The sequence below is a fragment of the Phalacrocorax aristotelis genome, chromosome 5 (genome assembly GCF_949628215.1).
Source record: "Phalacrocorax aristotelis chromosome 5, bGulAri2.1, whole genome shotgun sequence".
NCBI classification, from domain to species: domain Eukaryota; kingdom Metazoa; phylum Chordata; class Aves; order Suliformes; family Phalacrocoracidae; genus Phalacrocorax; species Phalacrocorax aristotelis.
Window position 1 is genome coordinate 8109804 of NC_134280.1, and position 27120 is coordinate 8136923.

Below are 27120 nucleotides of genomic sequence, written 5' to 3' on the forward strand. Positions count from 1 at the left end.
CTCAGGAGAAGCCAGAGAACGGCCATTCCCAGTAGCAATGTGAAAGAACCCTCCCGGCATTATTTTTTTTGGTAAGGTGTAAGGAGTTAAGCATTTCAGAGAAAGGAGGAATTAATTAGCTACATCAGTTTGGCATAACTTCCAAGTCCTTTAAGCTATTTATTTTCAGAATTTATTATGGGAACATGCGTTCACATCCCAATCACAGAAAGCAAAGTTTGCTCAGTCCCCTTCACTGCAAAGCAAGGCTTGGGAACCTTTCCCCCTAAGGTCTTGCAGAGATCCTTGGTATGCTCTTGCCACCCCCACCTTCCCCACCGCTAAAACAATTAAATAAATAAAAAAATTAAGCATGGCCAGCCACTATGCAAACAAAATTACAGGGCCCTCGACCCCAGGGTAGAGTGAGGGAGCAGCTTAAGATGGCAAAAATTTCTAGCGTTTGCTTTTCAGGTATCAAATACCTGATCGCCATAATGTAAAGGAAGCAAAGGAAACAAATCAGGGGTCAGACTGCCAAGCATTCCACTGTTTGACTGACTGGATGAAAACCAGCAACATTTTGCCAATAACCGAAACAGGATCTTCTTTGTGTTTACAAATGAAGTTGGAAAATTAAACGTAGGAAAATGGGATAATTTCTGCACAATTGAGGTGAGGTAGGGAATTTTATTGAAAATACTTTTTTTTTTTTTACAAGTTCTTAGAAATAAAGTTGTTTTTTCTAATGTCACACAAATGGCTGAACCTCAAAAATTCAACTATGCTACTATGAAACATTTATATTTACAGTTAGCCAAAAGAATATACAGAACTGCCATTTATGCAAATACCGAAGTACCAGATCACAGTGAGATACATTACTTCAGCACTCCCACCATCAGGAACAGATTAAGATTCAACATACGAAAGAATCTCACTATTCTACAAACCTCATATCTCACAAAAAGGGAAGATTTTTAATAGTGTTGTAGCAAGGTCTCCACTACAGAATCATTTTACAAATTACATAATGCATGTACTCAGATTTATAACAAAAAAAAAAAACTGTAATCAAAGTGATGAACAGAGTAGTAGTGTTGTCTGTTCGCCTTTTATTGCATTGATTCATTTGCTTGCGAGGCGGATGCTGATCCCATTAATTTTCATCCATCTCAAACACCGCAGCCAGGCTGCAATGCACACAATTCACCAACTCGCAGCGGGCTGCAGACAGGGGAAATGAGTGGCACCTTGTTGTGTCTCTTCTCCCTCCCTCTCAGCCCCTGCTATCACCACCTTGAATTGAGCTTCAGACACAAAAAGACAGATACAGGTTCACGTATTTACAATGACATAAAAAACCAAAACCAATGAGTTTTATGGACATCCTTTACAGAGAAACCAAAAGTCACCGTTTGGATCTCAGTGTAGCATAGCAACAATTTTGTCCACGATATCTCACAATTTCCCAGAATCAAAATATGAAATAGTCCTTTTGAAACAGCACCTTAGGATGAAGACCTATGCTCTCTTCCAGTTTCTGTTAGACAGGCACTAATTACCATCCAGACATTTTAACTCCAAGTTATGACAGCAATTGCTATATTTACAGTACAATATATTGCTTATCCAGAGCAGCTGTATAAGATGCATTTCATGGCACAACTACAAAAGAATAAAAAAGAAAATACTGTAGTGCTTTGAAGAAAAATTAAGACAATTTACTGCCATTTCATCTGTCTGCCCACGCTCTAGTTTGGGACAGCACATAACACAGAGTACAATTGTTAAAAATCAGACTCAAGAGTAGCGCTGAGATGGAAAGGAAACAGACTATAAAAGGATAGAAAATATTCAAGAGTGCAGAAGTGCGTAACAAGAGTTACATTCTGAATGTAGAAAAATAACCCAAGTCGGTAGGGACAGGACAGATTTGGATTTTGTCCACAGGCCAAGATTTAAGCTTAGATTTAGCAGAAAATGCGATCAGGTTTCCGTTTAAATATTCCTTAAGTGTAGAAAAAGTATCCATAGTTCAAATAAAACTTAATTCAAGTCATTACAAGCGTTTGCATTACTGGAAACAGAGTATTACATAGTAATTGATATACCTGTAGTTACCTCATACAGTAACTACCAACCGGGTCGGTATTGAACAGTTTTAGCTTTCCAAGCACAGGCAAGTAACGTTACTGAAAGGGTTAAGCTTCAGCTTAACCGTCTGAGACTTAGGGAGTTACATGAGCGCTAAGGGAACGAGGTGGCTTAGCAAAAGGTTACTTCACATCATGTTCACTTCTAAGTTAAAGAAGTCACTGAAAACTGGCTGTTGCTACCATGTACTGAGTTTGTGCTGAGGTACTTCAGAGCTTTTGAAGAGTTTTGAGAGTAACAACCCAGAAAGTCAGGTGACTGTTATCCAGGTGGCTGAGCTGTAGTGTTGGCTTTGAGAACACCAGAATGTTTACACCCGTCATTTCATTGACGAGCAAAACACCCTGGGAAGAGTGCACAAGCCATCGCACAGACACTTGCGGGCAGATAAAAGGGAGGCTAGTGGTTTAACGGGGAGACTGATTTTTTCCTTTTTAACCCCCACAGAGCTGAAAAACCAGAACAAGTATCTTCCAATTTGATAACTAATGACAAGTACAATGCGCAGAATCAATGATAACTATTTTATTGTTGGAATATAAAGTTGGGATATCAATAGTTTTATTCTTATTTACTGTGCAGACTGCATTCACCTGTAAAAGAAATATGGCATCACACACAAGTACACTTTTTGGATTTCAGAACATGGGTATTATTCTGAAATGGTAATGGAAACGGTGACCCCTGTTTGCTATGAAAATAAATTATGGAGGTTTTTTTTAAAAAAGATGATTTTCCACAATGACCATTACGAATTGCAGTTAAGTCACATTAATCTACATAACCATTATTAACAGCTCTGTGTCTATTTTACTGCATCAAGCCAATAAACATTTAAATGCACTTCACATCAAAAGATTATGTAAACTTTTATTTTAGTTCCTTTTTCCTTCAGACAACTAGGGACATTTCTGAGGTCTGGCCATAAGGAACGAGCAGAGGCCTACCCCGTTTCCTGCCCCTCTGGCAATACTGTCCGGTGACGACCCTACACGGTACCAGGTACCTTCTCTAGTGAAGTGTCCCTTTTAAGCGGCTTCCGATAAGGCCTACAGTTTAAAGATAAACAAGACAAAGTGCCATCTTTGTGTGGATCACTGATGGACTCTGGCAAGATAAAATAAAGTTATGTGTATTTTGTTATACTTACAAGCAGCTCCAATCCTGAGTATTTATGGTAATATCTAAACATACAAAAATGTATGTACATTTTTCTCCACTTTCTTGTAAACAGTTGTCAGTATACTGTTTTTAATCCCTTTATCTTTGAGACATGCAAATCATACATACAGTATAAATACACGAGAAAACAATTACACTCATTCAAAAACTATGCAACGGAAAGTTGTGGCTGCAGTATTCAAAATTATAAATAATCAATGCTCGAGGCATCCTATACACCTAGAAGCGGACGCTCATTCTACTGTTCTTAGCTGCGGCTGTAGAAATACTGAGATTTGTGCACCTTCCATGCTATTACAGTATTTATAACACTATCGTATGTGGAGATAAAGACTCGTTTACTATACCTCTTCTTTTCAGAGTGAAGGATAAAGCAGCACTTACACATACTGAAACCACGGCAGCAACAGCTGGTGTTGCTACTGCTATATTAGGAAGTTTTCCATTCTAACAATTCTTAAATTAAAAAAAAAAAGGTAAAGAAAAACAACCTAAGAATTGACTACATGTTCATTCCTTGGGCACTTAACAGCGAATCCAGCATGTCGAATGTATCTTTGTAGTCCATATGCTGGCTGTTTGTACTGTACTGGTGATTGGCATCAGGACCGTTCTCCACTGGTTTCTTGTCCAGTTTCACGAGGGTGCTGAGATGTCCGTAGCCCACCTGGTATGTGACAGGGGGAGGAGGGGGTAAGGGAAGGTTAAAAACAGAGCTGTGAGAGGATACATACTGCTTAACAGAGGAAGAACTAGATGAACTACCTGAACTTTTGGAACTTTTGCTCATTTTGGAGTGGTGGTTGTGAGAAGCATCGTTGCTGTGCAACTTCTTTCTCGAAGAGCCGGAACTAGAGGAATTGCCATCACTACTCAGGCCAACGGGACTCCTCAAAGCAGTCGGCGTTACTCCGTCAGTGCTATGCTTACTGCCGCCACTACTGCTGCCACCGCCGTGCGAGTGGGAGTGCTTATGCCCCAAGCTGTGGTGGCGGTTTAAAGAGTGTTCTTTGTGTTTTTCCTTATGCTCTTTGCTAACGTGGGGACTCGAATGCTTGCTCTTCCCGCTGCCCTCGTCCGATGAGCTATGCCTTTCTGAGGAAGACACTTTAATTTTCATTTTCAGCTCCTCCTTACTGGCGCCCTTCTCTGTGGGCGGGATGGGTATACGGAGTTTGAGCGAGCCACCCTTTTCTTTCTTATCAGACAAGTGTTTTTCAGGCTTCTCCGTGTTTGCGATAGGAATTTTCATTTTTATAGGAGATGTGACAGAAGAACTGCTGGCTGCCTGTGGCTGCAGGTGTTTTTTATGCTGCTGTTCACCCGGGGTTGCTACGTAGTGTTCTCTCACATCCAGTTCAAGGGTTTCAAGTTTGCGCTTCTCTCTGTATTTATCCAAAGACATTTTCTGAGGAATTATTACAGGAGCGGCAACTTGTCCGTGGTGTTTGCTTCCTGACTTATGAGAATACTCTTGTTTGACAGCAGAATGCTCAGCAAGTTTGTCAGGTCTGTGATGTACTGCAGAGTGCAACTGTACGGACGTCCCCGGCTGGAAGTTCATGTTGTACTGACTGGCAGGTACCGTCTCCGGTTTTTGAGAATATATTTGTTCTGTCCGTGTTTGTTCTTGATGCTGAGGCCATTCCTGGTGCGATGCCAAACTGTATGAGGTACTTGGCATTCCCGTAGCTAATATTGCCAAATTTTCAGGTGCATGACTGTCTGGAACAGAAATACTTCCTGAGGTCAGAGGTACCGGTGCAGGAAATGATGTGGATTGTTTCTGGAAACTTGTGTTTGCAGCTACACCAGTAACTGTATCCACCAAAATGGAATTCTGGACCAAAGATGAACCAAGAAGCGAGTTCTCGGATACCTGTCCATCGCCTTTAGGTTTCTTAGCGGCCTGATTAGCCTAAGCAAAAAGGAAAGAAGTGAAAAGATGCACAGCTTAGAACTCTTGTACAGTACATCCTCATTTAGCTCAAAGGTGAGGATAAGAGCTGACTCAAGGTTTCACCCCCTCCCAGCCCAGCTGCAGGAACAAAGAGCAAATAAGATACAACTAAACTTTTTCCCTTGGTTCATATTTCTCCTAGAAGTTCACCTCTTTTTGCTAGACACTGTTAGAGGAAAATTTCTTACCCGCCAATTTCTAATTCTCTTGAGCCTGCTAGGCGTTTTCTCCAGTATCTGCAGAAACTCATGAGTTAGCTCTGGGTAGAAAAAAAACCAAAGCCATTTCTTACATCTGGTTCTGTAATAAGCAGGTTAAACTTAAGCATTTTTCTAGACTAACAGTATACAGCTTTTGCAGTAGTGACTACAGGCTGCACATGATTCGAATTTATATTGAATAAAGAATTTTGTTAGACAAGTGTTGAACAAAAAAAAGCTGCAGTATTTCATTACGACAGACTTCTGACCACTACACACATTCTGGAAAAAAAAAAGGTTTGAATTTAAGGTTTTGTTTTGACTCTTGCAGAACCTGGATTTGTCAGACCAGAAATTTCAAGAGGGATCTGTACAAACAATAGCTCCTACAATAATATACTTGCCATTCAGCTTGGGCATTTCCTGTATGAAGTTAAGTTTCCTTTAAAGTAGGAATTCCTAAGTCCCTGTTTCAGTCATTCCACCGAACTTCAGGAACAACCAACAACAGCTCAGAACAAAATATAAGCCATCAGATCCTTGCAAGCACCCTATTTTAAACAACAGCCTTTGATTAATTTGCATTCAAGGCAAAGTAGCTGGCTGTGTTACAAGCTCAAAGATCCTTGCAGTTAGTACATCCACAAGGAACTACAGGTCTCCATGCTTGTCAGCTGCAAATAAAAATACTTTCCACTGAAATGTAATTTTACTAACAAGCTAAAAATAATTAGGTACAGTCAGAATTTGAATGCAGAAGTAGATCTCTTGCAGGTCTGGAAGAACTGGCTTCTCCAGAACTCCACAAGCACGTCAAATTAAGCTGCTCCCAAGTGCAAAACTGCCTCAGCCCTCTGGTCTGCCCGAGTCTGTTACACACCCCAGCTCCATCAACGCTTGCAGAATTAGCTGGCGATCACCGTGAGGCTCACGGCTGACATCTCAGGGGACTTTAAAAATCAGGATGATGCACGCTTACTAAACCCCCAAACCCAACAGCCAGATGAGAAGGAAGGCAGGGTGGTAACCGAAACTACAGAGACAACTTAAAGAAGCCCTACTAACGCAGAGTCATCTGAACTTGCAGTTTCAGGCTTACTCTGGTCCTGTGCTTTGCATGACATCTACTCAAGTTTTCACTTTAAAGAAAAATAATATTGCTGTTAAGAAATACAAGCTCAGAAGAGGAGAAAAGCAGGCCGTGGGGAGCTATGCTGGGCTACAGCAAGGCTGGAGGCCTCCGCCACTACTCAGAAACATATGGTTCACTCTAGAACTAATAGCGAAGTCCAACACATCAGTCCAAAAGGCCCAGAAGCTACTGCTTCCACTACAGTAGCATACGTACGCCTTACATTCAGGCTTGACTGTCCTAAGTACTATTTCAAAAGATAGCAAACTTCTAGGTATATGCTTTCTTCTGGAAAGGAGTTTGAGATATCATAAGCCATACCAAATCGTTAACATAGAACTACCCTCATAAACATGGCAATAGCCTTAATTCAGTGACAGCGAAGCCATAAACTTGGGCCAGTGATGTACAAAAAACCATCAGGACCATGTGAATTTGCACTGGTAGATTTCCATCTCTTCCCTGGTCCTGGAAAGCACTTAAAACCAAGATTCCCACCTGCACCTACAAAAGGTATGTGGATACCCCAGCCTATAATGATGAATTAAAGACAGTCTCAAAACCAAGTTTGTCTTCCAAAGTTCTCCCCTCTCCTACACCTTTCTCTCACTCAAGGATCCAGTACGTGAAGTCAGTGAGACTTAATTTAGTCTTAACGCTATGCCTTTGCTGTACTGTGCTCATTTTTAGATTAATACACCCCTGAATTTCAAGATGTGAAAAGACAGCACTGCTTACCATCTAGTAATTCTAGAGTAACTGAAGGGTCTACGTATTCCCACCAGTGTTTTCCATCCGTTGATACTGGAATCTCCCAGTTGGACCACTTGCAGGCCAAGTGAATGCACACACATGCTATCACTGTAGGCTTGTACTGAAGACAGAACGTAGTAAGGTGAAGACTGTTGCACAAATTTCGAAATGAGGAACCAAAGGAAATCAAACATGTAAAACAGAAAACCCAAACAAATCAACCATTAACACAGAGGATAAGGTAACTTGTCAAGCAACAGCAGTTAAACATTAGTTCATGGAACATTTTTCTGATTAAGTTCGTACGATAGCTTACTGCCTTAAGAAAACAAAGGGCAGGGCGTTTATCTCGTAGAAAAGTTTAATTTGCTTTTGCTATAAAAAGTGTGATGAATAGTAAATAAATTTACCAGTTATTCTACTGTACTTAAGTACTAAAAAGAAAGAAGTATAATATCATCAATTAAAATTTTACAGTAAGAAGCATACAGCAGTTTCCAAATGAGATCATTGGCCGAAGGTACCCAGTAGTTCCACAGAGGCCAAGTGAATTTCTTGTGGGCTTAGCTTTCACTAGGCCTGGACTTGTGGTATTTGTGAACTCGCCTTCGGCTTCCAGCTGGCAGCAGTGCAACGACATTGGTTCAGTCTCTCTGCTTTATCACAGCTTTTCTTAACAGCTGTTTCAAATACAGAACCTTGCCCATCAAGGAACCACAGAGAAATACTTCTTTGGAATAGTTCTAATAACCAGCAGATATTGCTTAAAAGCTATCTACATGTAATGTAATCCTCTTAAATAAAGCTCAAAGCTGTTTTGCAAGAGGTAAGTTGAAGTAATTGAGAAATCAAGACTGGAGTCAGCTCTCGAATTCCGTCTTTCTGCAGCAGACTATGTATACACAGTCCCCATTTGGAATCCTGGAACTTTAAATTGCTGTAAGTACTTAAGTTTTAAAACTCTATATTAAGATTAAAGAGCCGTTTCTAACAGGAAGAACATTGGACTACTAGTAGTGTATCTGAAAAGAAAAATCAGCTAATTGAAAAGATCTTAGGCCCACTACAATTTTATAAGTTAGGATTGGATCAATATAGCTAAAGTTAAGAGAAAACTGCCATTAACTACAAGTGTAAACTAGAAATAGTTTTGTACTTACCAAGATGCTCGAATTTCTAGGTTAAGTTTAGCTCTTTGTAATCTTTAGCTGCTATTCAGGCTACCAATTTTAGACTTAGGCACTCACAATCGAGAAAATGTCATCAGAAAGCACCACTACACTTCTCATTGTGCATTTAACCCCTTTGTGCCATCAGGCCCTTGTACAATACACCGCACTGCAGACGGGAAGGTACCACCACTGTAGATGGCCCAGTCTCCTGTTGCAACAAGGGTAAGACACATGTAGGGGGCCCTGCAGTAAAGGAAGCTATAGTGTGCTACAACAGTGCAACAAAGAGGTTCAGGATAACAACCTGTTGGTAGCCATGAAATAGGATGTCTGTGCCAAATCCTTGCTTGCTGTAAGAAAAGAAAAATGGAGATATTAAAGATCTGCACTAACTTGTCAGGTTCATTCCAAAACTAAAGCAGTTTTGCCTTCCAAAAGCACCACCTGGCATTTCCACAGAACTGATCTGAATTTAGCTAACTAGCCTTTAAAATAATCTTTTCTGAGGCCATCATGTTCAGTAACTTGAGATGGACCAGCCACTCCATTCACTGACCCACCCCCTGTACAGCCCACAGAACAGGTTCCCTTTGCTCATCTACCCGGCAAAGGCCTCGCACAAGAGCGCGCACTCTTCAAGGCACACCTGCTTCCCACCCTCGCTTACAGATGATCCCTAGCACCGCCTCGGACTGCAGCGAGGCAGTCAGTAAAGGCCAATTCATAGCACTGTGCAAGTTCTGCTCCTGGAGGGGAGCAGGCGTGACAGTCAGAGAACACCCCTCCTTCCCACCCCCCAGCACCTCCCCGCAAACAGCCGCATCCCTCTCCCAGACAGAGCCCTACAAGACAGCAAGCTCCTGAGCTACATGGTAAAAAAATTAAATGAGTTTTCTGCTCCCTCTAGTTAAGAGCACCGTACCCATAACATTATGTTCCACATTTGCTAACCTATGGCAGAGTTTCAATAGGAAATAACTCCATTTTAGTTACAGTCAGGATGAAAAACCACACAAGACTGCAACGTGCCAGAAGTGACAAGCTAACAACCTAGGCTGCTACGGCCATCTAGCCCTGACCCCTACCAGTGAAACCCCAACGCTCCTCACTCAGGTAAGAGAACTTACTGTAACATGCATATAATGGAATAGCTGGGCACAATGGTTTTAACTGAAGATTGACTGCAGCCTTCATTGAATTCTTACTTTGACACTATCACTTGAAATCAGTGCTACCTGCAGAAAGTGTATTGTTGAATTTTATGTCAAAGGGAGTATCGTTAAACTTTTATTTTAATAATAATCATCTTTCCACAAAGTTTGAGAAAGACTGCAATGGCTTTAAAATTTATTTTTTAAAAAAGCATATCTAATAACATGATTTAACTGGACTTCTAACAATTGCCGAGAAGTATAAATCAGATTTGCCTCTATGCCATGCAGCCGAGCAGTGCCATAATCTGAGAAGAATTGGTAAGTAGCAAGGTAACAGGATCCGTTCCCACATACAAATCCTACTCATCCATAACAATCTAAAAGGTCAACTGACAATGTGACAGTGTTACGCTATAGTACTTAGTTTGCAAACTATAATGGTAGTTGTACGCCAGGTAACCATGGAGTTCAAACTTTCCCTTCCCTCCCATCAAAAAAAAAAAAGGCAGTATTACCAAAAAAGAACAAGTGAAATGAGACTATCATAACAAAACAAATGAAAATACAGAATGGTTGAGTAAGACTGAAATGGATGTCTTGCTCTTCATTTTTTCATCAAAGTAATGTTCAAAGGATCTTCAATGATTTCTATATTCTGTAAAGTTACAACACATGTGAATTAAGGGACCGGACCAAGAAGCATCTCTACTCTCACTGAAATGTCCCTTTTGAACAAGGAAGAAAAGCAGATGCCAGAAAACTTCTATTTAACATCAGCTTGAAAGTTGAGTAAATCAAAACAGATACCTGGAAGAAAAGAATCACATCTTGAAACACACATTTTAGCCTCAATCCAAAATTCATGTGCTACATACCTTGCCTATACTACAAGCAGCATAGCAGCTTTTTAATTTATTTACAGCTAAATCATCATCACTGCCAAAACCAGCAAGCAATTTCAGATCACAGATAAAGCCTATGGTAGTGCAAGGCACAGCCAAAAATATCCATCCCAAACTCTTCTCTTACATTTAGGACAGCTTTGATTTAGCAGTATCCATAGCTAAAATTAAAGCTAACAAATTTTGCTTCCTGTATTTTGGTGTTTTATTTCCTCTGTAGCCGTGGAAAGTGCATCTCCAAATTAAAATAATCTTGAAGCAGAGGCTACAACAAGCCAGTAGAGCTATTCTCTTGTAACTCACAAGTCACAGGACTGATGACAATGATGCCACCGTTAATAATCAGTTTTATATTTTATGATTCAGGAGAGATTTAAAACCCCCACCCTGTCTCACTGCTGCAGAAGCAACCTAAGGCAGGGGATTATTAAAGCAGTCGTCATGACTTTGAAACAGAACTTGCTGCCCGATATACCTTTCAAATCGCTACTGTCTCCAAGGAATTCCCAACTCGAAACCAAAATGCTTTTTACTGGGCATAGCCACACAATTCAACTGGTTGCAATTCCAAGATATCCAAGTCTTTTCTTCAACACTAGGTTATCTTGGATCTTGAGATAATCATGAAAACGTGACTGTCAAGTCACCCTTAGAAGGGTGGTAGCTGGCTGTGCCTAGGACCCTGACAACATATGTGAGCACTCCCCGGAAAGAGGAGGCCGCAGATAAGTCAACATCAGAAGAGAGAAAGCTTGCTGGAGTCCTTCTGAGCAAAAGAAAAAAGGCATGGGCTGTGAATGGAGCTATGCTGGTGGATGCCCGTTGTATCTGGAAAGGGCTGGAGGAGGCATTCAGGGCTGAGCAGTCCTGGTGGCTTTACATTCTTGAAAGTATTTAAGCCCTGGGAACAGGCCTGTAAAAGCCTGAGGTGAAAGTTCAGAATGTCAAAGCTGCTTGTAGCAGTGCTGGAGTACAGCTGGTGTTTAAGACCTTTCCACTCCATTTAGTAGACTAAGATTTATATTTTCCTCATAAGAACACCCTCTGAAAAAGCAGACTCATTCAGATTCATCTCCTCTTCTGCCGCCTTGTCTTTATTGGCCCAATTTAACCAATGGTAGCTGTGCACGCAGATACTATAGTACGTATGAAGAATTTGACAGTGCAATTTCCACAAGATTAGTAAGGATCATGGGTGTTCGAGATACCTGATAACCCGTAGAGCAGCGAGAACAATCCTAGAAATCCTTGGGATCCAATCTTCAGTTCCAAAAGAAGGTTGTGTACCAACACAGAAAAAGGAATGATCGAAGACTTCCCAAGATGGAGGTGAGGATAGATTCCTCCCCTTCAAGTTCCACCAGAAGCAGGCTGGGAACAGACCGATTTTGCACCAGAGCTTAAGAGGACCACGTCACAAATCTATGGTCTCAGCACTAGGGCAGTCTCAGTGCTGGTCATTTGACTAGCATTCAAGCCAGTAAGGTAGTTTGACACCAGGAACAGTTTTTGGTTTCTTTTTTCTTTTCTTCTCTCTTCAGTACTGGAGCATCCTTGGAATGGGCACTGAAGCTTGCTGACAGGCCTTCACAGATCCACTGCCTCCAGATTCCTTACAGGATCTGTGGGATCCTAAGGAATGATGGTCCTGTCTCCTCTTCTCAGTCTCTTGACACTGAGGAAGAATGGTGCAGAAAAAAGACTGAGCCTACACCATTTTCCTTGTTTACTATACTGACCAAACTGTAAAGATGGAACAATTTCATGAACCCAGGAATCTTTGAAAACCAGAAGGAATAATTAGATACCTTACGCCTGAACATCGTAAGTCATTACATAACTATTACATTACTATCCAGTCACCCCTTATCTACAATGATCTGTGTTGTCTAATACTACTTTGCAGAAAGGCTTTCAATCTTAGAGATGAAGAATTCAACTTTTGTTTTAGTTGTACATTGAAGCAATTACATGTATTTGCACCAATTCTCACTTACTCGTTCAGCTTTGGCTTTCAGCAATTGATGCTGGCATGCCACCACTAGACTAGACAGTCTTCTGACAAGGACTTTGCTGAATCTTTTGAGCATCATCAACAAAACCTGAGGGTTGGTTTTCTTCATTTTGTTTTCATATGGGGTAGCTTACAGGTTAATGCACGTAACAGCGACAGCATAAAGCACATTACCCTAGTTGCACGACAACAAAAAGTGATACAGAAAACCAGCCATCCTCTTAGCCACTTAAGTTCAGCCAGCAGAAGTTTTAGCGACCAGGGCATCTTCTCACCACACGGCAATTCAGTGCACACACGCTAAGCCAAAACCTTAAGTACACTTGCATACCTCAGCTAACTTTGTTGCCTCTCTTTTAATACTTAAATAGTCAGCCACATCATATTCCTCCCTTCATTCTCCCCCAAACATACAGTTGAAAGTTTTAATCATAATAGCCTTGGATAAGCTAATGGCCTTTAGTAAAAAAGGTATCTCTCTGCCTTCTGAAATAGTGCTTTTTGTCCAAGATGACACATTACCAGAACTGGATGAAGCAACCTTGTATTTCTTTAACTTCTCAGTCAATCTCTTTAGCGCTAAAGGCTTAACACTGACAAGTCTTAGATATATTTTGAAAGCCTCAGGACTTGATATCTAAGTGTTGCACCTATTCACATTAAAACAACACACTGTCCAATAAATAAATGTTGAAAGAGAACTAAAATTATACCGCTGGATCTTTCAGTATGTATCACTCTGCCCAAAAGCCCAGCTCTTTATTCACTCAATACATAAGCCTAATGTTCCATGGCAATTATTCTATACTTGCTTGAATTGCATGCATGACTACAGATTTCATGCTCAATGTTTTTAATTTATGGATTTTTTTTTTTTTTTTTTTTAACATGAGTACTCAAACCTTGTGTTCACAGCCTATACCACCCCTAGGAGGGGCATATGCTGACAGGAATTCCATTTGCATACACACATACTAAGGAATACACCTACTCCAGTGAGCGGTTTTCAAGTATCAGATGTATTACATGCACTTTGTACCAGTCCCTCAGGTACATGGATTTTCAGCCCTCACTGGAGCCTTCAGATTTTAAGACTTAGTATAATTTTGAATTCTAAGTGTTTTGCTAAGCTGTGCTGACGTTAAATACTAGCTTTAAAATATCAAATTTTAAAAAGTAGCACGTACCTTCAAGGTATGAATTTTGTCAGTACACAAAAGTAGCATACAAAATACACAGGAAAAAGCTGAACTGTCTTAGAGTGGTATCTACCCTTGACTAACAGAAATATAGCTTGCATAGCAGCATGCCTTTCATCTTCTAGGCTCAAGTCAAATACACTGGCTAATGTGGAAATCCTGATGCAGCTACAATACTGCCTGCCACCCTTCCCCACAGCCCCAGGTACTAAGCAGAAGTGCTGGGGTTCACGCAAGACAGTGACATACATGCTCACGTTTATATTTACCAACAGCTAAGAAAATCCAAAGCAAAATCCTACAGAGCTACCGATGCAGACTATGGACATGTCAGGTGCAATTAGAGTTATGCACCAAGTCACAACCAAATCTGGACGGAAAGCAAGGAATAATTATCTTACAGCAACAAAAGCAATAAAGCTACTTTATATGCAAATACGTTACACACAGCACCAGTCATACTAGAATCAAACTCTGAAGACGCTATACCAGTAAGCTACTTTAAAAGGAGAAAGGAGAGAGACTTCCCTTTCAAAGATCAACTTTAATTCTAGAGTTACTACAACACAGATCTAGTTAACATGATTAAGTTGCACCTAACTTTCCTATATTTTATAGGGAAAAAAACCCAAAGAATTTTGAAGCACTTAACTTTGCATTTTTCAGTGCAGCAACAGCTGATGACTACAGTATAACAACCATGGTCTAATTGTTTCCAAATAGTTTTTAATTGAGGAACATAATTAGGGTGAAAAGCTTATTTTAGGTGCTTTTACAACTGATACCTAATTTTTTCATCCTCCATCTTATGAGAGGATTTTTTCCTCTCTTTACAGCTCCAAAGGAAACGAATATAAGAACTAAAGGTGTGCCAAGATTCAACCAAAAATACTAAAGAACACACCAGGCTTCTAGCTAGAGTCACATTAACGAGCTGCACACAAGTTAGAGGACATGATCGTTGAACAAAAGGTTTGGGGTTTTGTGCTATCATCCAAAACAAATAACTACACCCTGCTCCAGAAAAAGAACTAGTCACATATTGAAGTAGTCACACGTGATAGCAGACCTGCTATGCACTCTCTATCTGCTAGGCAGGCAGCCAGGATTAGCCACCAACCAATATGCAGACTAAACTGTACTTCAGAGTCAAATCAGCCCAGAACAATACTAAGTCATTGGCTATTCAGTTTTCCACTACGTTAGTTGTTCTGTATTTAATGCTTCTGTATTTAAGAAAACACAGAACAGACATTATTAAAATCAAAGGTAATAAGCAAGCAAAACGTGATGAAGGACAGAGAACTGGACTCTTTAGCAGACTCTAAAAGTCAAGATCAAGCTTTTGGTAATTAGCTTTAAACAAACTCTGTGGATAACATGAGACAAAACATCCCTGTCAAATTTTACTAGAAAGGTAAAAAAGGACTTACAGAAGCAGTTAAAAGTCACTGACCTCTCACTAATTGCGTACATTTCACAACATCTGTGTGCGGATGTTCAATGGTAATCTCAAAACCTGAAGAGTTAAGAATACGTTTTAGAACTATAAGTTTCCATCTGTCAAATACAAACCCCCAATCCCTTTCCTTTCCCCACAGACCTAAAACACTTGCTAAACCTTTGCACTGAAGCTCAACGTTGTTTAACTGCCTTTTATTCCACACTTTTTCATGTTCTGGAACAGTAGATGGTGTAGCCACTTCAAGATCCATTGGTAAAACATTCCTTCAGTAACTCAAGTCGTAAAGATATATATTTACTTGGGAAGTTACCGTATTTTTAAAGTCGAACCTATCTGAACAGTTTCTAGTACTTCAGTAAGTCAGTAAAAGCTGTATTACTGACACAAATACAAATGTGTGCACGCGCACCTTATTTATTGATTTCTGGGATGTAAAAATGTTGCACCTACGAAATTACACGTTAAGTGAATTTGTAGGTCCATGACTTAAGAACCCTTTCTTTGTTTATGATGCCATTTTAAGAATTAGGTCACTACTGTTAACTTTTTTTAAAAAGAAACAGTATACTCAAAGTGGTATTTAAGAATATCTGAGTAAGTCAGTGTTCTCAGGCCTGCTAGCTGTAATTTTCTCTATGTTACTTTAAAGTCAAAAAAGTTTCTTATCAGAACATTCTGTTTCAAATTTTGGAATCACCTGAATCCATTAAATGGTTACACTACGACTCGTGATGTTCAGAGATAGTATCCCTGCTCAGTTACAGAATGTTCTTCTATTGAAAGGCAAAATGGGGAGGAGCACTTGGTATAAAGCTCTTCCCAACTGCCTCAGAACACATGTACAGTATAAAACATTACCTTACATGAATATCAGCCTAGTTACTAATTTGGGGTAAAATCTGTTTGGAAAGATATACATTTCTACCCCATCAAACTGTCAGGAACATCTATTTCACATGTATAGATATGCTTTTTTTTCCCTCCAAATTGAACACAACAGAACTGCTAATACAAAACTAAATTCACAAGTCAGAAGTTGTATACAAAACCAGTAAAATTCTAGTGTCCCAATAGCACATCAAAAATGCAGTTACTTGGGTCCCTTTACTTCTTCATGGTAGGTTGGCTGCACAGGAGATACTTAGAAAGACATACCTAAAGTTTGAAGCATTATTGTTTCAAGTATAACCAGCTCTTGGGCTTGCTGAAGGTATGCCTGAAACAAATAAGCGAACAGGTCAAGACGTAGCTATTGTCTCAAAATTTTAATTATATGCTTCCAATTTTAATACTGGTACTAGCAACAAGTTAAGACCACTACCCAAGTCAGTCAGAACTGACAACTCTGAACATGTCACTGTAGTAATACTTCCTTCTACCAGTATAAGCGTTACTGCAAATGCAGTTATACCAGCCTAACCATCTTTCACAGTAGATTTACTTAGTCTGGATCTCATATAATCTACTCCAGCAAAGCATTTTTGGGAGGAGGGGATGCTGTAAGAATGACAAAGGCTTGCCAGTACAAATCAACTCAAATATCTCTAGGCAGGTAATCCATTTTACAGGTACTTTAAAATACAGCTGGAGATACTCAGCTGGCCTGGGTTAAGCTAGCTTAAGCTTGTGGGCTCAAGCGCACATATATATACACACACACACACACACACTCCTCCACAAGTCATTCCAAGAACTGGGAGCACAGCAAAGGTGCCCACTTTTACACGTCAGCTGAGGTCCAGCAGGGTATAACTAGCTCAGCCTGACCTTCAAGCTGAACAAGTCTGGTGCACTTCCACCATACTTCCTTGTATGTTTGGTTTCAGGAAGACTTATCTCAGGAAAGAAAACATGAACTATAAAGTAGATGGAAGCTGTACGAACTCTGGCAAATGAAAGGAAGGCCAATGTATAGCAGAGGCAGCAGCTGCCAGCTGTACTGCATCCTTTAAAACAGAACACGGACAACAGTGCACAGTGAGCCTCTGGTTGAAGAAAACACACAGTGCCCTGAGCTCCTCTCTGTGCAAACCGTGTGACTTATGGAACCACGCATGAAACCTCTTATTTAACATCTAGTCTGGTCTTCTACTCTGCATGCAGAAGTCTTAAAAATAATGCAAGTTCAAGATGGATCAATTTCTTCAAATTTCATCACACAAATATTTGAGCTTTTAATAAGTTATATTAAGTAATACAAAAGGCTTAAATGGTGTAAAAACATAAGTTTTTTCTAGTTTGCAGACAGCGATAATCCAGCAAAGACAACGTAAGAGATCATTAGATGAAGCGTCATGTGATTATCTTTAAAACCATGACTTCCACCTACATCACTCTTTGTATCCAGTTGTGGCTCTTGAGGATGAAGACAGGCATGTGCTACTTTAATAACATGTTCGAGTTTCCGTGGCTGTTCTTCCACTTTTGCAGCCAAAAACAATGCCGTAGGAGATATTATCTGAAGAAGAAAAACATACATGTATTTTTAAACTTTTTTACAAGTAGGACTTTAATTTTTAGGGAGAGTCTAAACTGGTAGTTAGAAAAGATTTTAAACAGTTCTGAAACCATGCAAGGCAACAAAAATAACTCATCATGTTTTATTCTATAACTGATTTAATCCCCTCAGCAGCATAGGGAAGGAGTAACAAATGCATTTGTGAGTAAGAAGTCTGAGGTCAAGCTAATTCTAGTTTGACATAAAAAGAATAGATTGGGTCCAGAAGATTTAGTCACACTAGAACAGGCTCTTTCAATTCAAGTATACTTTGTGAGAAAGTTCATCCGATTTCCTGCGCAGTAGTGAGCCATTACACCATCTTTTCAGTAAAAGTCAAAACAGCTGCTGACAAGTTCTGCTAGCATTTGATTCTCCTAAAATGCAAGGAACTTTGCAGAGAACTTTAAGGAAAACAGCTTGTTATATAAACACAGGTTGTATACGTAAAAGCTGACTCTTCCAAACTTTTCTTTATACCCAGCAGTATCTAGTGAACAAAGTACAAGGATTCACAAAACAGCAGTTACACCAAATGTCAGTAAAGACTATAAATCATGTTTACAGATGAAGTTTTTCATAAGACCCCAGGTGTCATAAGCTAGCAGCAAAGCACCCATTCGCAGTTCAGGATCACCTAGGAGTTAGCTATGAAATAAGAGTTTTAGTGCCAGTTATCAGCTAGAATGACTGACATATCTATGTACAGACCATAAGTTACTTAAAAGAATCAGGGTCCTCTTTGTATGCAATGCTGGCCACGTCAAACATGAATTAAAACAGCAGCAGCAATCTTCATGTAGACATTAGCAGATTAAATTGGTTAAAATTAAGCCACTATAAAGCATTTATTCAGAGACTGAAACAGCTGCTAGTTGAACATTTAATTAATGCATGGTGCAAGCAGTGCAGGTATTGGATTTCTCATTCAATGCCCAAGCAGAAATAGGCTGAATGAAGTGAATGGCAGCCAGTTCCCCCTAAAGGGAGGAGGTTTTTTGGTTAACAGGTAGCCCTTTGTTATGTCAAAATAAAGCATTTGGTATGAAATTGACAATATAGTAAAAATTGCAATAAACTAATCAGAATCGAACATCTAAGCGATTACCTATGACATTTCAGGAGCTTTACAGTGTATCGAGGGAGTATTTTGTGCCTCCTTCAACCACTTTGAAATGTCCACTTGGATCTTACGTAAAACTCTTAAGTGCAGACTTGAGGAAAACTGACACCCTGGGAAGGCGATACCCTTTGACGCATAGAAATGTGCCACAAAGAAATCTAGTATTCTAGAAGAAAAAAAACCAAACCACCCAAAACAAGTCACAGGGAGCAAATTCTTCCACAACAGCGACAAAAAAACTGCTTTCTTTACAAGAAGCTTGTATCCAGGATCACACAATTCCCCTCCCCCCACCCCCTTTAAAAAAAAAAAATTTTAAACAAACCAAACAGATAGTCAGGAACCTGTAGCAGTGCCTTACTGCTGGGCTGATGAAGAACAAAAGCAACTGCACTGTGAGCAATGAACTGTTGCTCCCTGCTGTTCCCCCCCTCCCTCTAGCCTTACCATCCCCACCCAAGCATCACACGCTTATCCCCAAGTACCCGCATTCAGACCTTACAGCTTTTCTAGCTTTGTGTACAAGTTTAATTCAAATATATCCTAACACAAGGTCTCTTTCTACATAGTTTGTGGGTATAGTTGCACATTGATGGAATCTTCACAATTTACCTTTCTGAAAAAATCAATTTCCAACAATTACCGTGACTGAAAATATCTACATTTCACAGAGACATTCTTCGAACCAAGTCACCAATAAAATAATCAGCAAGTTCTCGCCATTATTCTATGTCTGACTGCAGTCAAGTTTTACTTCACTCCAAAAAAGCACCTTCTTCATCAGGCTGACTTCAGGACATCTTCTAATGTACTGAAAAAGATCAGTTCTGACCAAGAAGTCTCCACACAATTCCTGATCTCCAAGACCTTACATAAAACACAGTTCTGGAGGCTGATTTAAGCCAAACTGATTAACTGGCATTTAACTCTGGTTCATCAGAAATCTAGGTACGCCCCAATTATTTACTTCCTTAAAAAAAAGTATTGGCTTCTGGTCAAAGAATTTCAGGTCTCTGTCTTGTCTGGGACTAGGGCTCTCATTCCCAGTTTAGAGCAGGTCAGTATTTTTGTCTCCCTTGGTATTTATTCAGGAAAATAGACATCCTAATAAAAATTCAGACCCAGCATGCACACATTCTTCAGTGAAGACAACACACCCTGCTAAGTGTATAACCGGCAAAGTTACTCAAATGCTTGCGTTCATTTCCAGTTCTCAAAAATGGCAGAAAAAGCGAAGTAGAACAAAAAAGCAAAATTAAAGACACAGACTTGGCAAAGCTGTAAGCTTCCTATAAATCTTCATTTGCCATACAACAAAATTTAAACAAGTTATCTACCACGTACCCAAAATGCTTTAAGACTTTAAGAAATATCTTCACAAGGAGACATCTGATTTATGAAATTAAATCCCATTTTTGTACTAGCTGAGATTCTCAGAAACAAAGTCCCACTGAAATAGAAAAACCCAAATGTAAGAGCCTTATTAGCACAGTCCAAGAGCATTATGCAGCTAGTTTTATTGGTAAATGTGGTACAAGTCCTTCTTCACTGAAAAAGTACAAGACATATTGGAAAAAAACAGCGATGCTACAATGAAGGCATTCGGGATAGTCTCAGAATACTTCTGCAGCATGCACATAGTTTTCTGAGAACTCCTCTCCCTTTTAATGCCAATATTAGTATATGTTTAGACTTGATACAAATTAGCTTAAGACATAAAGCGGTTCCAGTCTATGAAGAGGTGTTTCAAGCGTGAACACACACAGAGTTACAAGTTTGGTTTTTATCATCATAAGCAGGAGCTCACATTGCAAAAACACAGCAGTATGTTAAACTGCAAGATTAAAACAGAAATGAAGTGACCAAAACAGCCTCGCTAAAGCTTGGTGCATATTATGCAAAGTTCTTAAAACTTTCATAACTGAAGTTAACAGTTTAATACTGCAATTTGGACAGGGGACAAGAGACAGGAAGGGAACAGAGGACTGGGAAACAAAAAAATCCCTCCACACAACTCACTCACTTTAGGGAAAAAATTCTTCCTGCAGCCTTCTTCAGCCACTGTGCATGTCACACAGAAAACCCCTTGACACCATCGAGTATATTTTCAACTGCTTCTGGTATGCCACATGGCATGTAAGGATTATATTTAAAAATACGGCTATCATTCAGATTCCTTACCCCTCGTTTCCAGCATACCAAGGATTTTTCCCACTTCTCTGTTCTTAAAATCACCATGTACTGAAGAATAAACCTCTAAAAGAGGTATTCGCTATATAGTAATATCAAACACACCAAGTACTACAGGAACGGGATTTCCAGAAGAATTTTAATTTTCAAGATATTTTAAAGTATAATAGCCAGGCTAGTATTTCCTATGAAGAGCCAGCAAGTTCCCTCCCCACCCTGATATTAGAACTGACTAACTTTATGTTACTATGTCCTGGTCAACAGTAATGTAGAAGGAATAATTTGTACTGCTGCTGAGGAGATTCATAGTAGTTCCTGAAACATCATTTGCATGGCTAGGGAAAATTAGTAGTCAGGGTACCCCATTCTGCTTACCAGGGTAAAGCAAGTTTCCACCCTGTTACTGGGGCACAGCAACCTTGCAAGGTCTTAACCTGCTTTGATTGCAACATCAAAACCTCAACATCATCTTCTTTGCACCTAAATGTATGTACTTTGTAGATAATCCATAGCAATTCAAAAGTGACTTGCTAACCCACAGTAACTGTGCAAAAACAAGGATATTTGGTCATCGGAGCAGTAAACGTAATACACTCAAAATGAATGGAGACTACATTAACAGATACATGCCACCCCTGTGGCTCTACAGATTGAGGACACTGTTGGGAAATCCGTTTACTATTCACAGTTGACTCAATCTTAAAAGCCTGACATATTGTTTAGCAGTAAATTCTATTGAAAGGGGGAAAAAAAAAAAAAAGAATTAAGACAACAGCTATTCACTAAATGAGCTTCCACTAGAATACCTGTTTATACACAATGAAGTGCATGCGACTTACACAGAGGATGTGTATTTGTATAAACTAGCAATTATACATAGCAATAAATATGCAAGTGTTTATTACTTGACTAAAAACATCAACCTACCAATAAAGCAAGAAAACAAAGGCTACATTTTTTCAGCAGGAGATCATGAGGCATTCTGACTAATGGCCATCTAATTTTCTAGGCCCAGCCTTCAGATTCCTTCTTGCCATGGCTAAACATTGCTACATGCACACAACAATACTTGACATATACTCCATATACCATAGAAAATTTTAGCTAGGTCTTAGTTTCAAGACTGCTACTACCTTACTATTTCATTTCTGAGGGTTAGTTTCTTGCAGTGGATAAATATTGTTACATTTTTTTAGCTTGCCAAGTACTCTGGAGATTTGAGATTAAGTATTTATTACAGTCCTTGGCTTTTGCTTGCTCTACAGAGCGCCTGCCAGATGGTTTGGGAGTATTTTAGAAGTGACTCACATACACTTGGACACCGCCCCCTTTACCCTATAGGAAAATAAGTAAGAAAATGCATTTGCCCATCGGTGCGCACACGAAGCTGCTGCCTGGCCTTATGCTCATCAAGAACAACAGAAAGTGATTCAGCAGGAATCAATATTACTGAGTACTAACTTGCAGCACACTTGCCTCTCTTATTTGAACACTATTACCTGAGAATTAACTGAACAATACACTCCCCCCGCCCCATAACAGTTGCAGTGTCCATTATATTCAGCCCTTACATAGCTTATTTGTGAATTTTAAGATTCATATATATAACTTAAGGCATAGTTTTCATAACAAGGGCACCATATATCCAAGCACTACTGTGCTTCCAGTTCCAAGTGACTGGTATTTTCCAGTGTCTGGTGAAAACTCAAAGACAGCAGCTAAAGAGCCTCTTGCTACCTAAATCTATCCTAGATTACCAGATGACAGTACAAACACTAATCCAGCAAGCGACGTATTAAACACAAGCCCCAGCTACAGCAGCTCTACGCAGAGTGACCTCTCCATTCTAAGCAGCTCTACCCAGTTTATCAAGTCCACAAACCATCCACAGTCACAGAAAACTCTGGATGCCTCACCAGCCGCTCTTCCACCAGCTAGAGGTTACTGCTCCGTGGGCAGGTATGCCGAGGGGAGAAAAACGGAACAACTGTTTTATTGCCTTCGCTTCATATAGTACAGAAACACTTTCAAAGGGCATATTCCATCACAAAGCTTCCTGGAACTTGCTTCTCACCTGCGCTATTCTTGCTCTAAAACTAGAAAACTGTTTACATTTTGATTTATGTATATATCCATTCAATATGTAGCTCTCTATCACTACACAGACAAGCCCTGCACTATGTATTTCTTCCTGTTAAAGTGTTTCAGGCTTATGCATACCTAGCTCAGGTCATACATAAAATACTCTAAGCTTTTTATTGCATAAGGACCTGTAACGCTACAGTTTTGGTAACAAGCGTGCTGCAAGTTTGAACCTACCTCAGATTTTGCACAAAAATAATTAAGTTACTTCTGAAACGTACTTAGAAACTAGCAGGTATTTCTTGCTGGAACACCATGACATGTCCACCTGCACAGCCAGCAAAGATAAACAACTTCATGCCAGACAAAAGAGTTGGCCAACACTGTAACCTGCTTTTACCCAACCCAACTGAAGCCGAAATTTGAGACACTGCAAGGTTTGTGAGATTCCACCCCTTGGTAGACCAAGGGCTGCTCTGGTCTAGACTGTAACATCTGTCACCGTCTCAATCTGTTTATTTTGTCATGAAAAGCCAAGATCTGAGAAAACTCGTCCTTGCCAATTTGTGATACGCCACCACCGTTATTAACTGTTTTTGCAAAGCTGCGATAAGATACTGATGCAAAGTCCTTTAAAAAAAAAAAAACAACCACCAACCAGTCAAATACCTAGAATATTACTGTTTTTCTAACTATTGCCTCCAATACTGGATATAAAAAAGGATTAAAATTTTCAGGTTGGGATCTCCAGTTCCACACCTGTTAGAAAAATCACTCAATTACAGAGAGTACTTAAACAAAAGAATTCAGTTATTCAGAACATATTCTGTATTCAGATTCAGCATACTCAGTTCATTACTTGAAACTAGAGAGCAAGCATTTCCTCATCAGATTTAAGGATTTTTCTTGTCTATTATGACTTATCAAGCCGCTTAAGACTAGACTAGTTAAATTAATTTACACTGTTTTTAAGAACAGATACATAATCCATATGGATACACGCAGAGCCATATTCTAATTGTCAGGTGCACCATGCTAGCACTACCACTGACTTCATTAAGAAAAACGTGTGCTCCTACACATCAGCCTTTCAAACCATGGCACATACGCACCAGCCGGATTCGAGACATCTAAATGCAACCTTCGCACATCTGAAATGCATTTGCTGATGGTGCCTATTTTTTAAAATTTTGATGGTAGAAGATAAAAATCTAATTGCTGCTAATTAAAATGATTCAAAGTTGAAAAGAAATATCGTTATTGCTTCTAAATTACTGATAGGACACCAGGATTCCTGCAAACAGACCAAACTTTACAATCCAGCAAAGGAACATAACACTTGTCAGTCAGACCGCCAAAATTGTGGGCATATTGTTACCGCCTATAAAGCCATACTTACATTTCGATTAAATTTTGTGAAGGAATGATGCATATAAAACCTGTGCATGTAAACAATTGCAGTATTTATCGTAAGCTGAGATCTGGAAGATTAAATTAAGGAAACACTATACATGGAGAAAATTGTTTACAACAACCGAAAGCGATGTGCTTTCATTGCTTTCAACACATTGTCTTCAGGGTGAAAACGAATTAAGGACGTGACACTTCAGAACTTTACTGATATTGACAGGTACTTAGCCCATATTAACACGTATCTTTCCTGTCTGCTCGCAGGCGGCGTGGAGGTTCCTGCACCAGACCAGCCACATCTCACCCACTGAATGAAAGTGGGCGGCACACGCTGAAATACGGCCTCAAGTGCTTTTGTGTTGCTCCAATTCAAGCGTTCCGGTTGGGGATTTGAGCTTTCCCTCTTAACTCTGACCTCCTTTTTTCTTAAATTAAAGAAGGGCTAAGGGGAGACGCCCGCTTCAACGGAAGCGACTCCGCAAGCAGCCAGGACCTACTTTGGAAGTGTCTAAGCCGGCACAAACGCGGCCACAAGGCCGGGTGGGCGCCCCGGGGAGCCCCCGCCGCCCGGAGCCCCGCCGACACCCGGCCCCTCTCTCACACGCCGACAAAGGCGGCGAAGCGGGGGCTGCGGGAGGCTCCTCCTCCCGCTCTGTGCCGCGGCTCCATCCCGCCGGGGAGCGGGAAGAGCCCCAGGGCGGGTTACCACACGGGTGGGGACGGACTCCCACCGCCCGCTGCCGCCAGCCCCGGCCCGTCGCCCCCCTCAGCGCGCTGCCGCCAGCCCCGGCCCGTCGCCCCCCTCAGCGCGCTGCCGCCAGCCCCGGCCCGTCGCCCCCCTCAGCGCGCTGCCGCCAGCCCCGGCCCGTCGCCCCCCTCAGCGCGCTGCCGCCAGCCCCGGCCCCTCGCCCCCCTCAGCGCGCTGCCGCCAGCCCCGGCCCCTCGCCCCCCTCAGCGCGCTGCCGCCAGCCCCGGCCCCTCGCCCCCCTCAGCGCGCTGCCGCCAGCCCCGGCCCCTCGCCCGACCCCTCGGCTCCCTCAGCGCACTGCCGCCCGCCCCGGCCCGGCCCGCCGCCCGACCCCTCGGCTCCCTCAGCCCGCTCCCGCCCGCCGCCCGGCCCCGCCGCCCCGCCGGGATACACGTTGAGGCGCTGGCCCATATCCTGGATGAGGTTGGCCGCCTGCTGCCGGTACGAGAGCTCCTTGTCGGCCTCCACCCCGCAGCGCCGCGAGGGCGTGTTCTCCAGCTGCTCGCGGCTGAAGAACCAGCGCGATGCCGTCGAGGAGGAGCCGCCGCCGCCTCCCCGCGCCGAGGAACCCGCGCCTGAGCCCGCCGTCGCCGCCGCCATGACACTTCCTCCCCCTCCCGCCGCCGCCCCGCCCGGCCCCGCCCCGCCGCCCTCCGCCGCCGCCGTCGCTCTCGCGAGAGTTGCTAGCGCGGCCATAGAGAGCGGCGGTGCGGCCAGAGCGGCCGCGGAGAGGTTGGGGGTTAGCGGGTGTCACGTGGCCGGCGGGGCGGCGGCGGGCGGCCACGGCTCTGGCGGCACGTGACGCGGGGAGTAACGACTCCCTCCGGCCCCTAGGGGACGCTGTGGCACCCGGAAGTGATGTCCCGCGTCCCCACTCATTTGTCAGTGGCCGGTCGCCGGCGCTGATTGGCTGCGGCGCGGCGGGCCGATGACGCGGAGGGGATAAACCCGTTCCGTCACGCGTGCGTGTGCTGTAGAGGTTGTTGGGGCGTGTTTTGCGGTTCGAGCGGCAGGTTCTTGGCTGGGTGAGGAGCGGGCGTACTGCTGGTGCCTTTCGGCTGCAGTCGCTTCAACCTCAGTTACTTCAGGCGATCCCTGTTTATGGCCTCATGCATTACACACGGCAGCAGGACTGAGCAGGCAGAAGCTGTCGTGTGCAGCTCGAACTTAAGGAGCTCTGACAGATAAAAAAGTTAATAAACCTTCCTGATGATGCAGGTGATGATGCATGATCTAGTTCTGGAATTGGTTAATGGTTCTTAGGATTTAGCACCTCCTTCCTCTTTAAAACTGAGTGAATCACAGTGTCCTGGCATGAGTGCCACTGGTTATGTGACATCTGTTAAATCTCAGGCTCCCAGATTTTAAGTTCTTCTCCCAAAAGAGTGAGCCTTAAGTCTTATCTGTAGGAGGTGGCAATGGGGTTGAGATGACAAGCTAGAGCCAGGTCTGTGGGGCTTGACTGTGAGGGGGCCCCACATCACTGATGTGCCATGTACCACCTGGAAAGCGTGATCCTCCCATGCTCAGCCACCTTTCTGATCCTTGCAGATTTAAAGGAAGTTGTAGGGGGGCATCAGGACAAAAAAACTTCTGTTTAAAGGGCTAAAATACTTGGAAGTGCTAATTGAGGTGTTGGAAAGAGCAAGAACTGGGTACGGAGGCTGTGGAGAGAAGGTGGAAGGGTCTTCAGTACATTTGAAGTCACTTTTCTTCAAGAAAAATGTCATAATTCTGAGAAGCGTGCTGTACTTCTCATTCTTTTCCTGGGACTGGTAGTAGCAAACATCTAGGCAAAGCT

General features: G+C 41.8%; 1 protein-coding gene across 9 annotated transcripts; it reads right to left on the reverse strand.

Annotated features, from left to right (window-relative positions):
- Positions 1-649: 649 nt before the first annotated feature.
- On the reverse strand, positions 650-26040 carry CCNT2 (cyclin T2). Of its 9 annotated transcripts, none has more exons than XM_075092865.1 (10): positions 25711-25955; positions 24561-24642; positions 17599-17727; positions 16425-16485; positions 15261-15323; positions 8840-8885; positions 7349-7512; positions 5467-5537; positions 4084-5236; positions 650-3985 (listed from the first exon to the last, which is right to left on the reverse strand). In XM_075092865.1, the coding sequence occupies exons 1-10, from the start codon at positions 25917-25919 to the stop codon at positions 3921-3923; spliced, it is 2043 nt and encodes a 680-aa protein (XP_074948966.1). In that variant the 5' UTR covers positions 25920-25955; the 3' UTR covers positions 650-3920. The 9 variants fall into 9 exon arrangements, 7 of the variants coding, with proteins under 7 accessions (XP_074948966.1, XP_074948968.1, XP_074948965.1 ...); XM_075092867.1 differs by adding an exon at positions 20234-20339 and having other exon boundaries at positions 650-5236; positions 25711-25934; XR_012660588.1 differs by having other exon boundaries at positions 2647-3985; positions 8524-8885; positions 25711-26040.
- Positions 26041-27120: the final 1080 nt, after the last annotated feature.

Coding starts and splice junctions, on each gene's coding strand:
- CCNT2 (XM_075092864.1), bottom strand. CDS start 25,919: ATGGCGGCGGCGACGGCGGGCTCAGGCGCGGGTTCCTCGGCGCGGGGA. Junction 24,643..25,710: donor ATGGGCCAGCGCCTCAACGT/GTATCCCGGCGG, acceptor TTAATCTTCCAG/ATCTCAGCTTACGATAAATA. Junction 5,538..7,348: donor TACTCTAGAATTACTAGATG/GTAAGCAGTGCT, acceptor TTTTCTACCCAG/AGCTAACTCATGAGTTTCTG.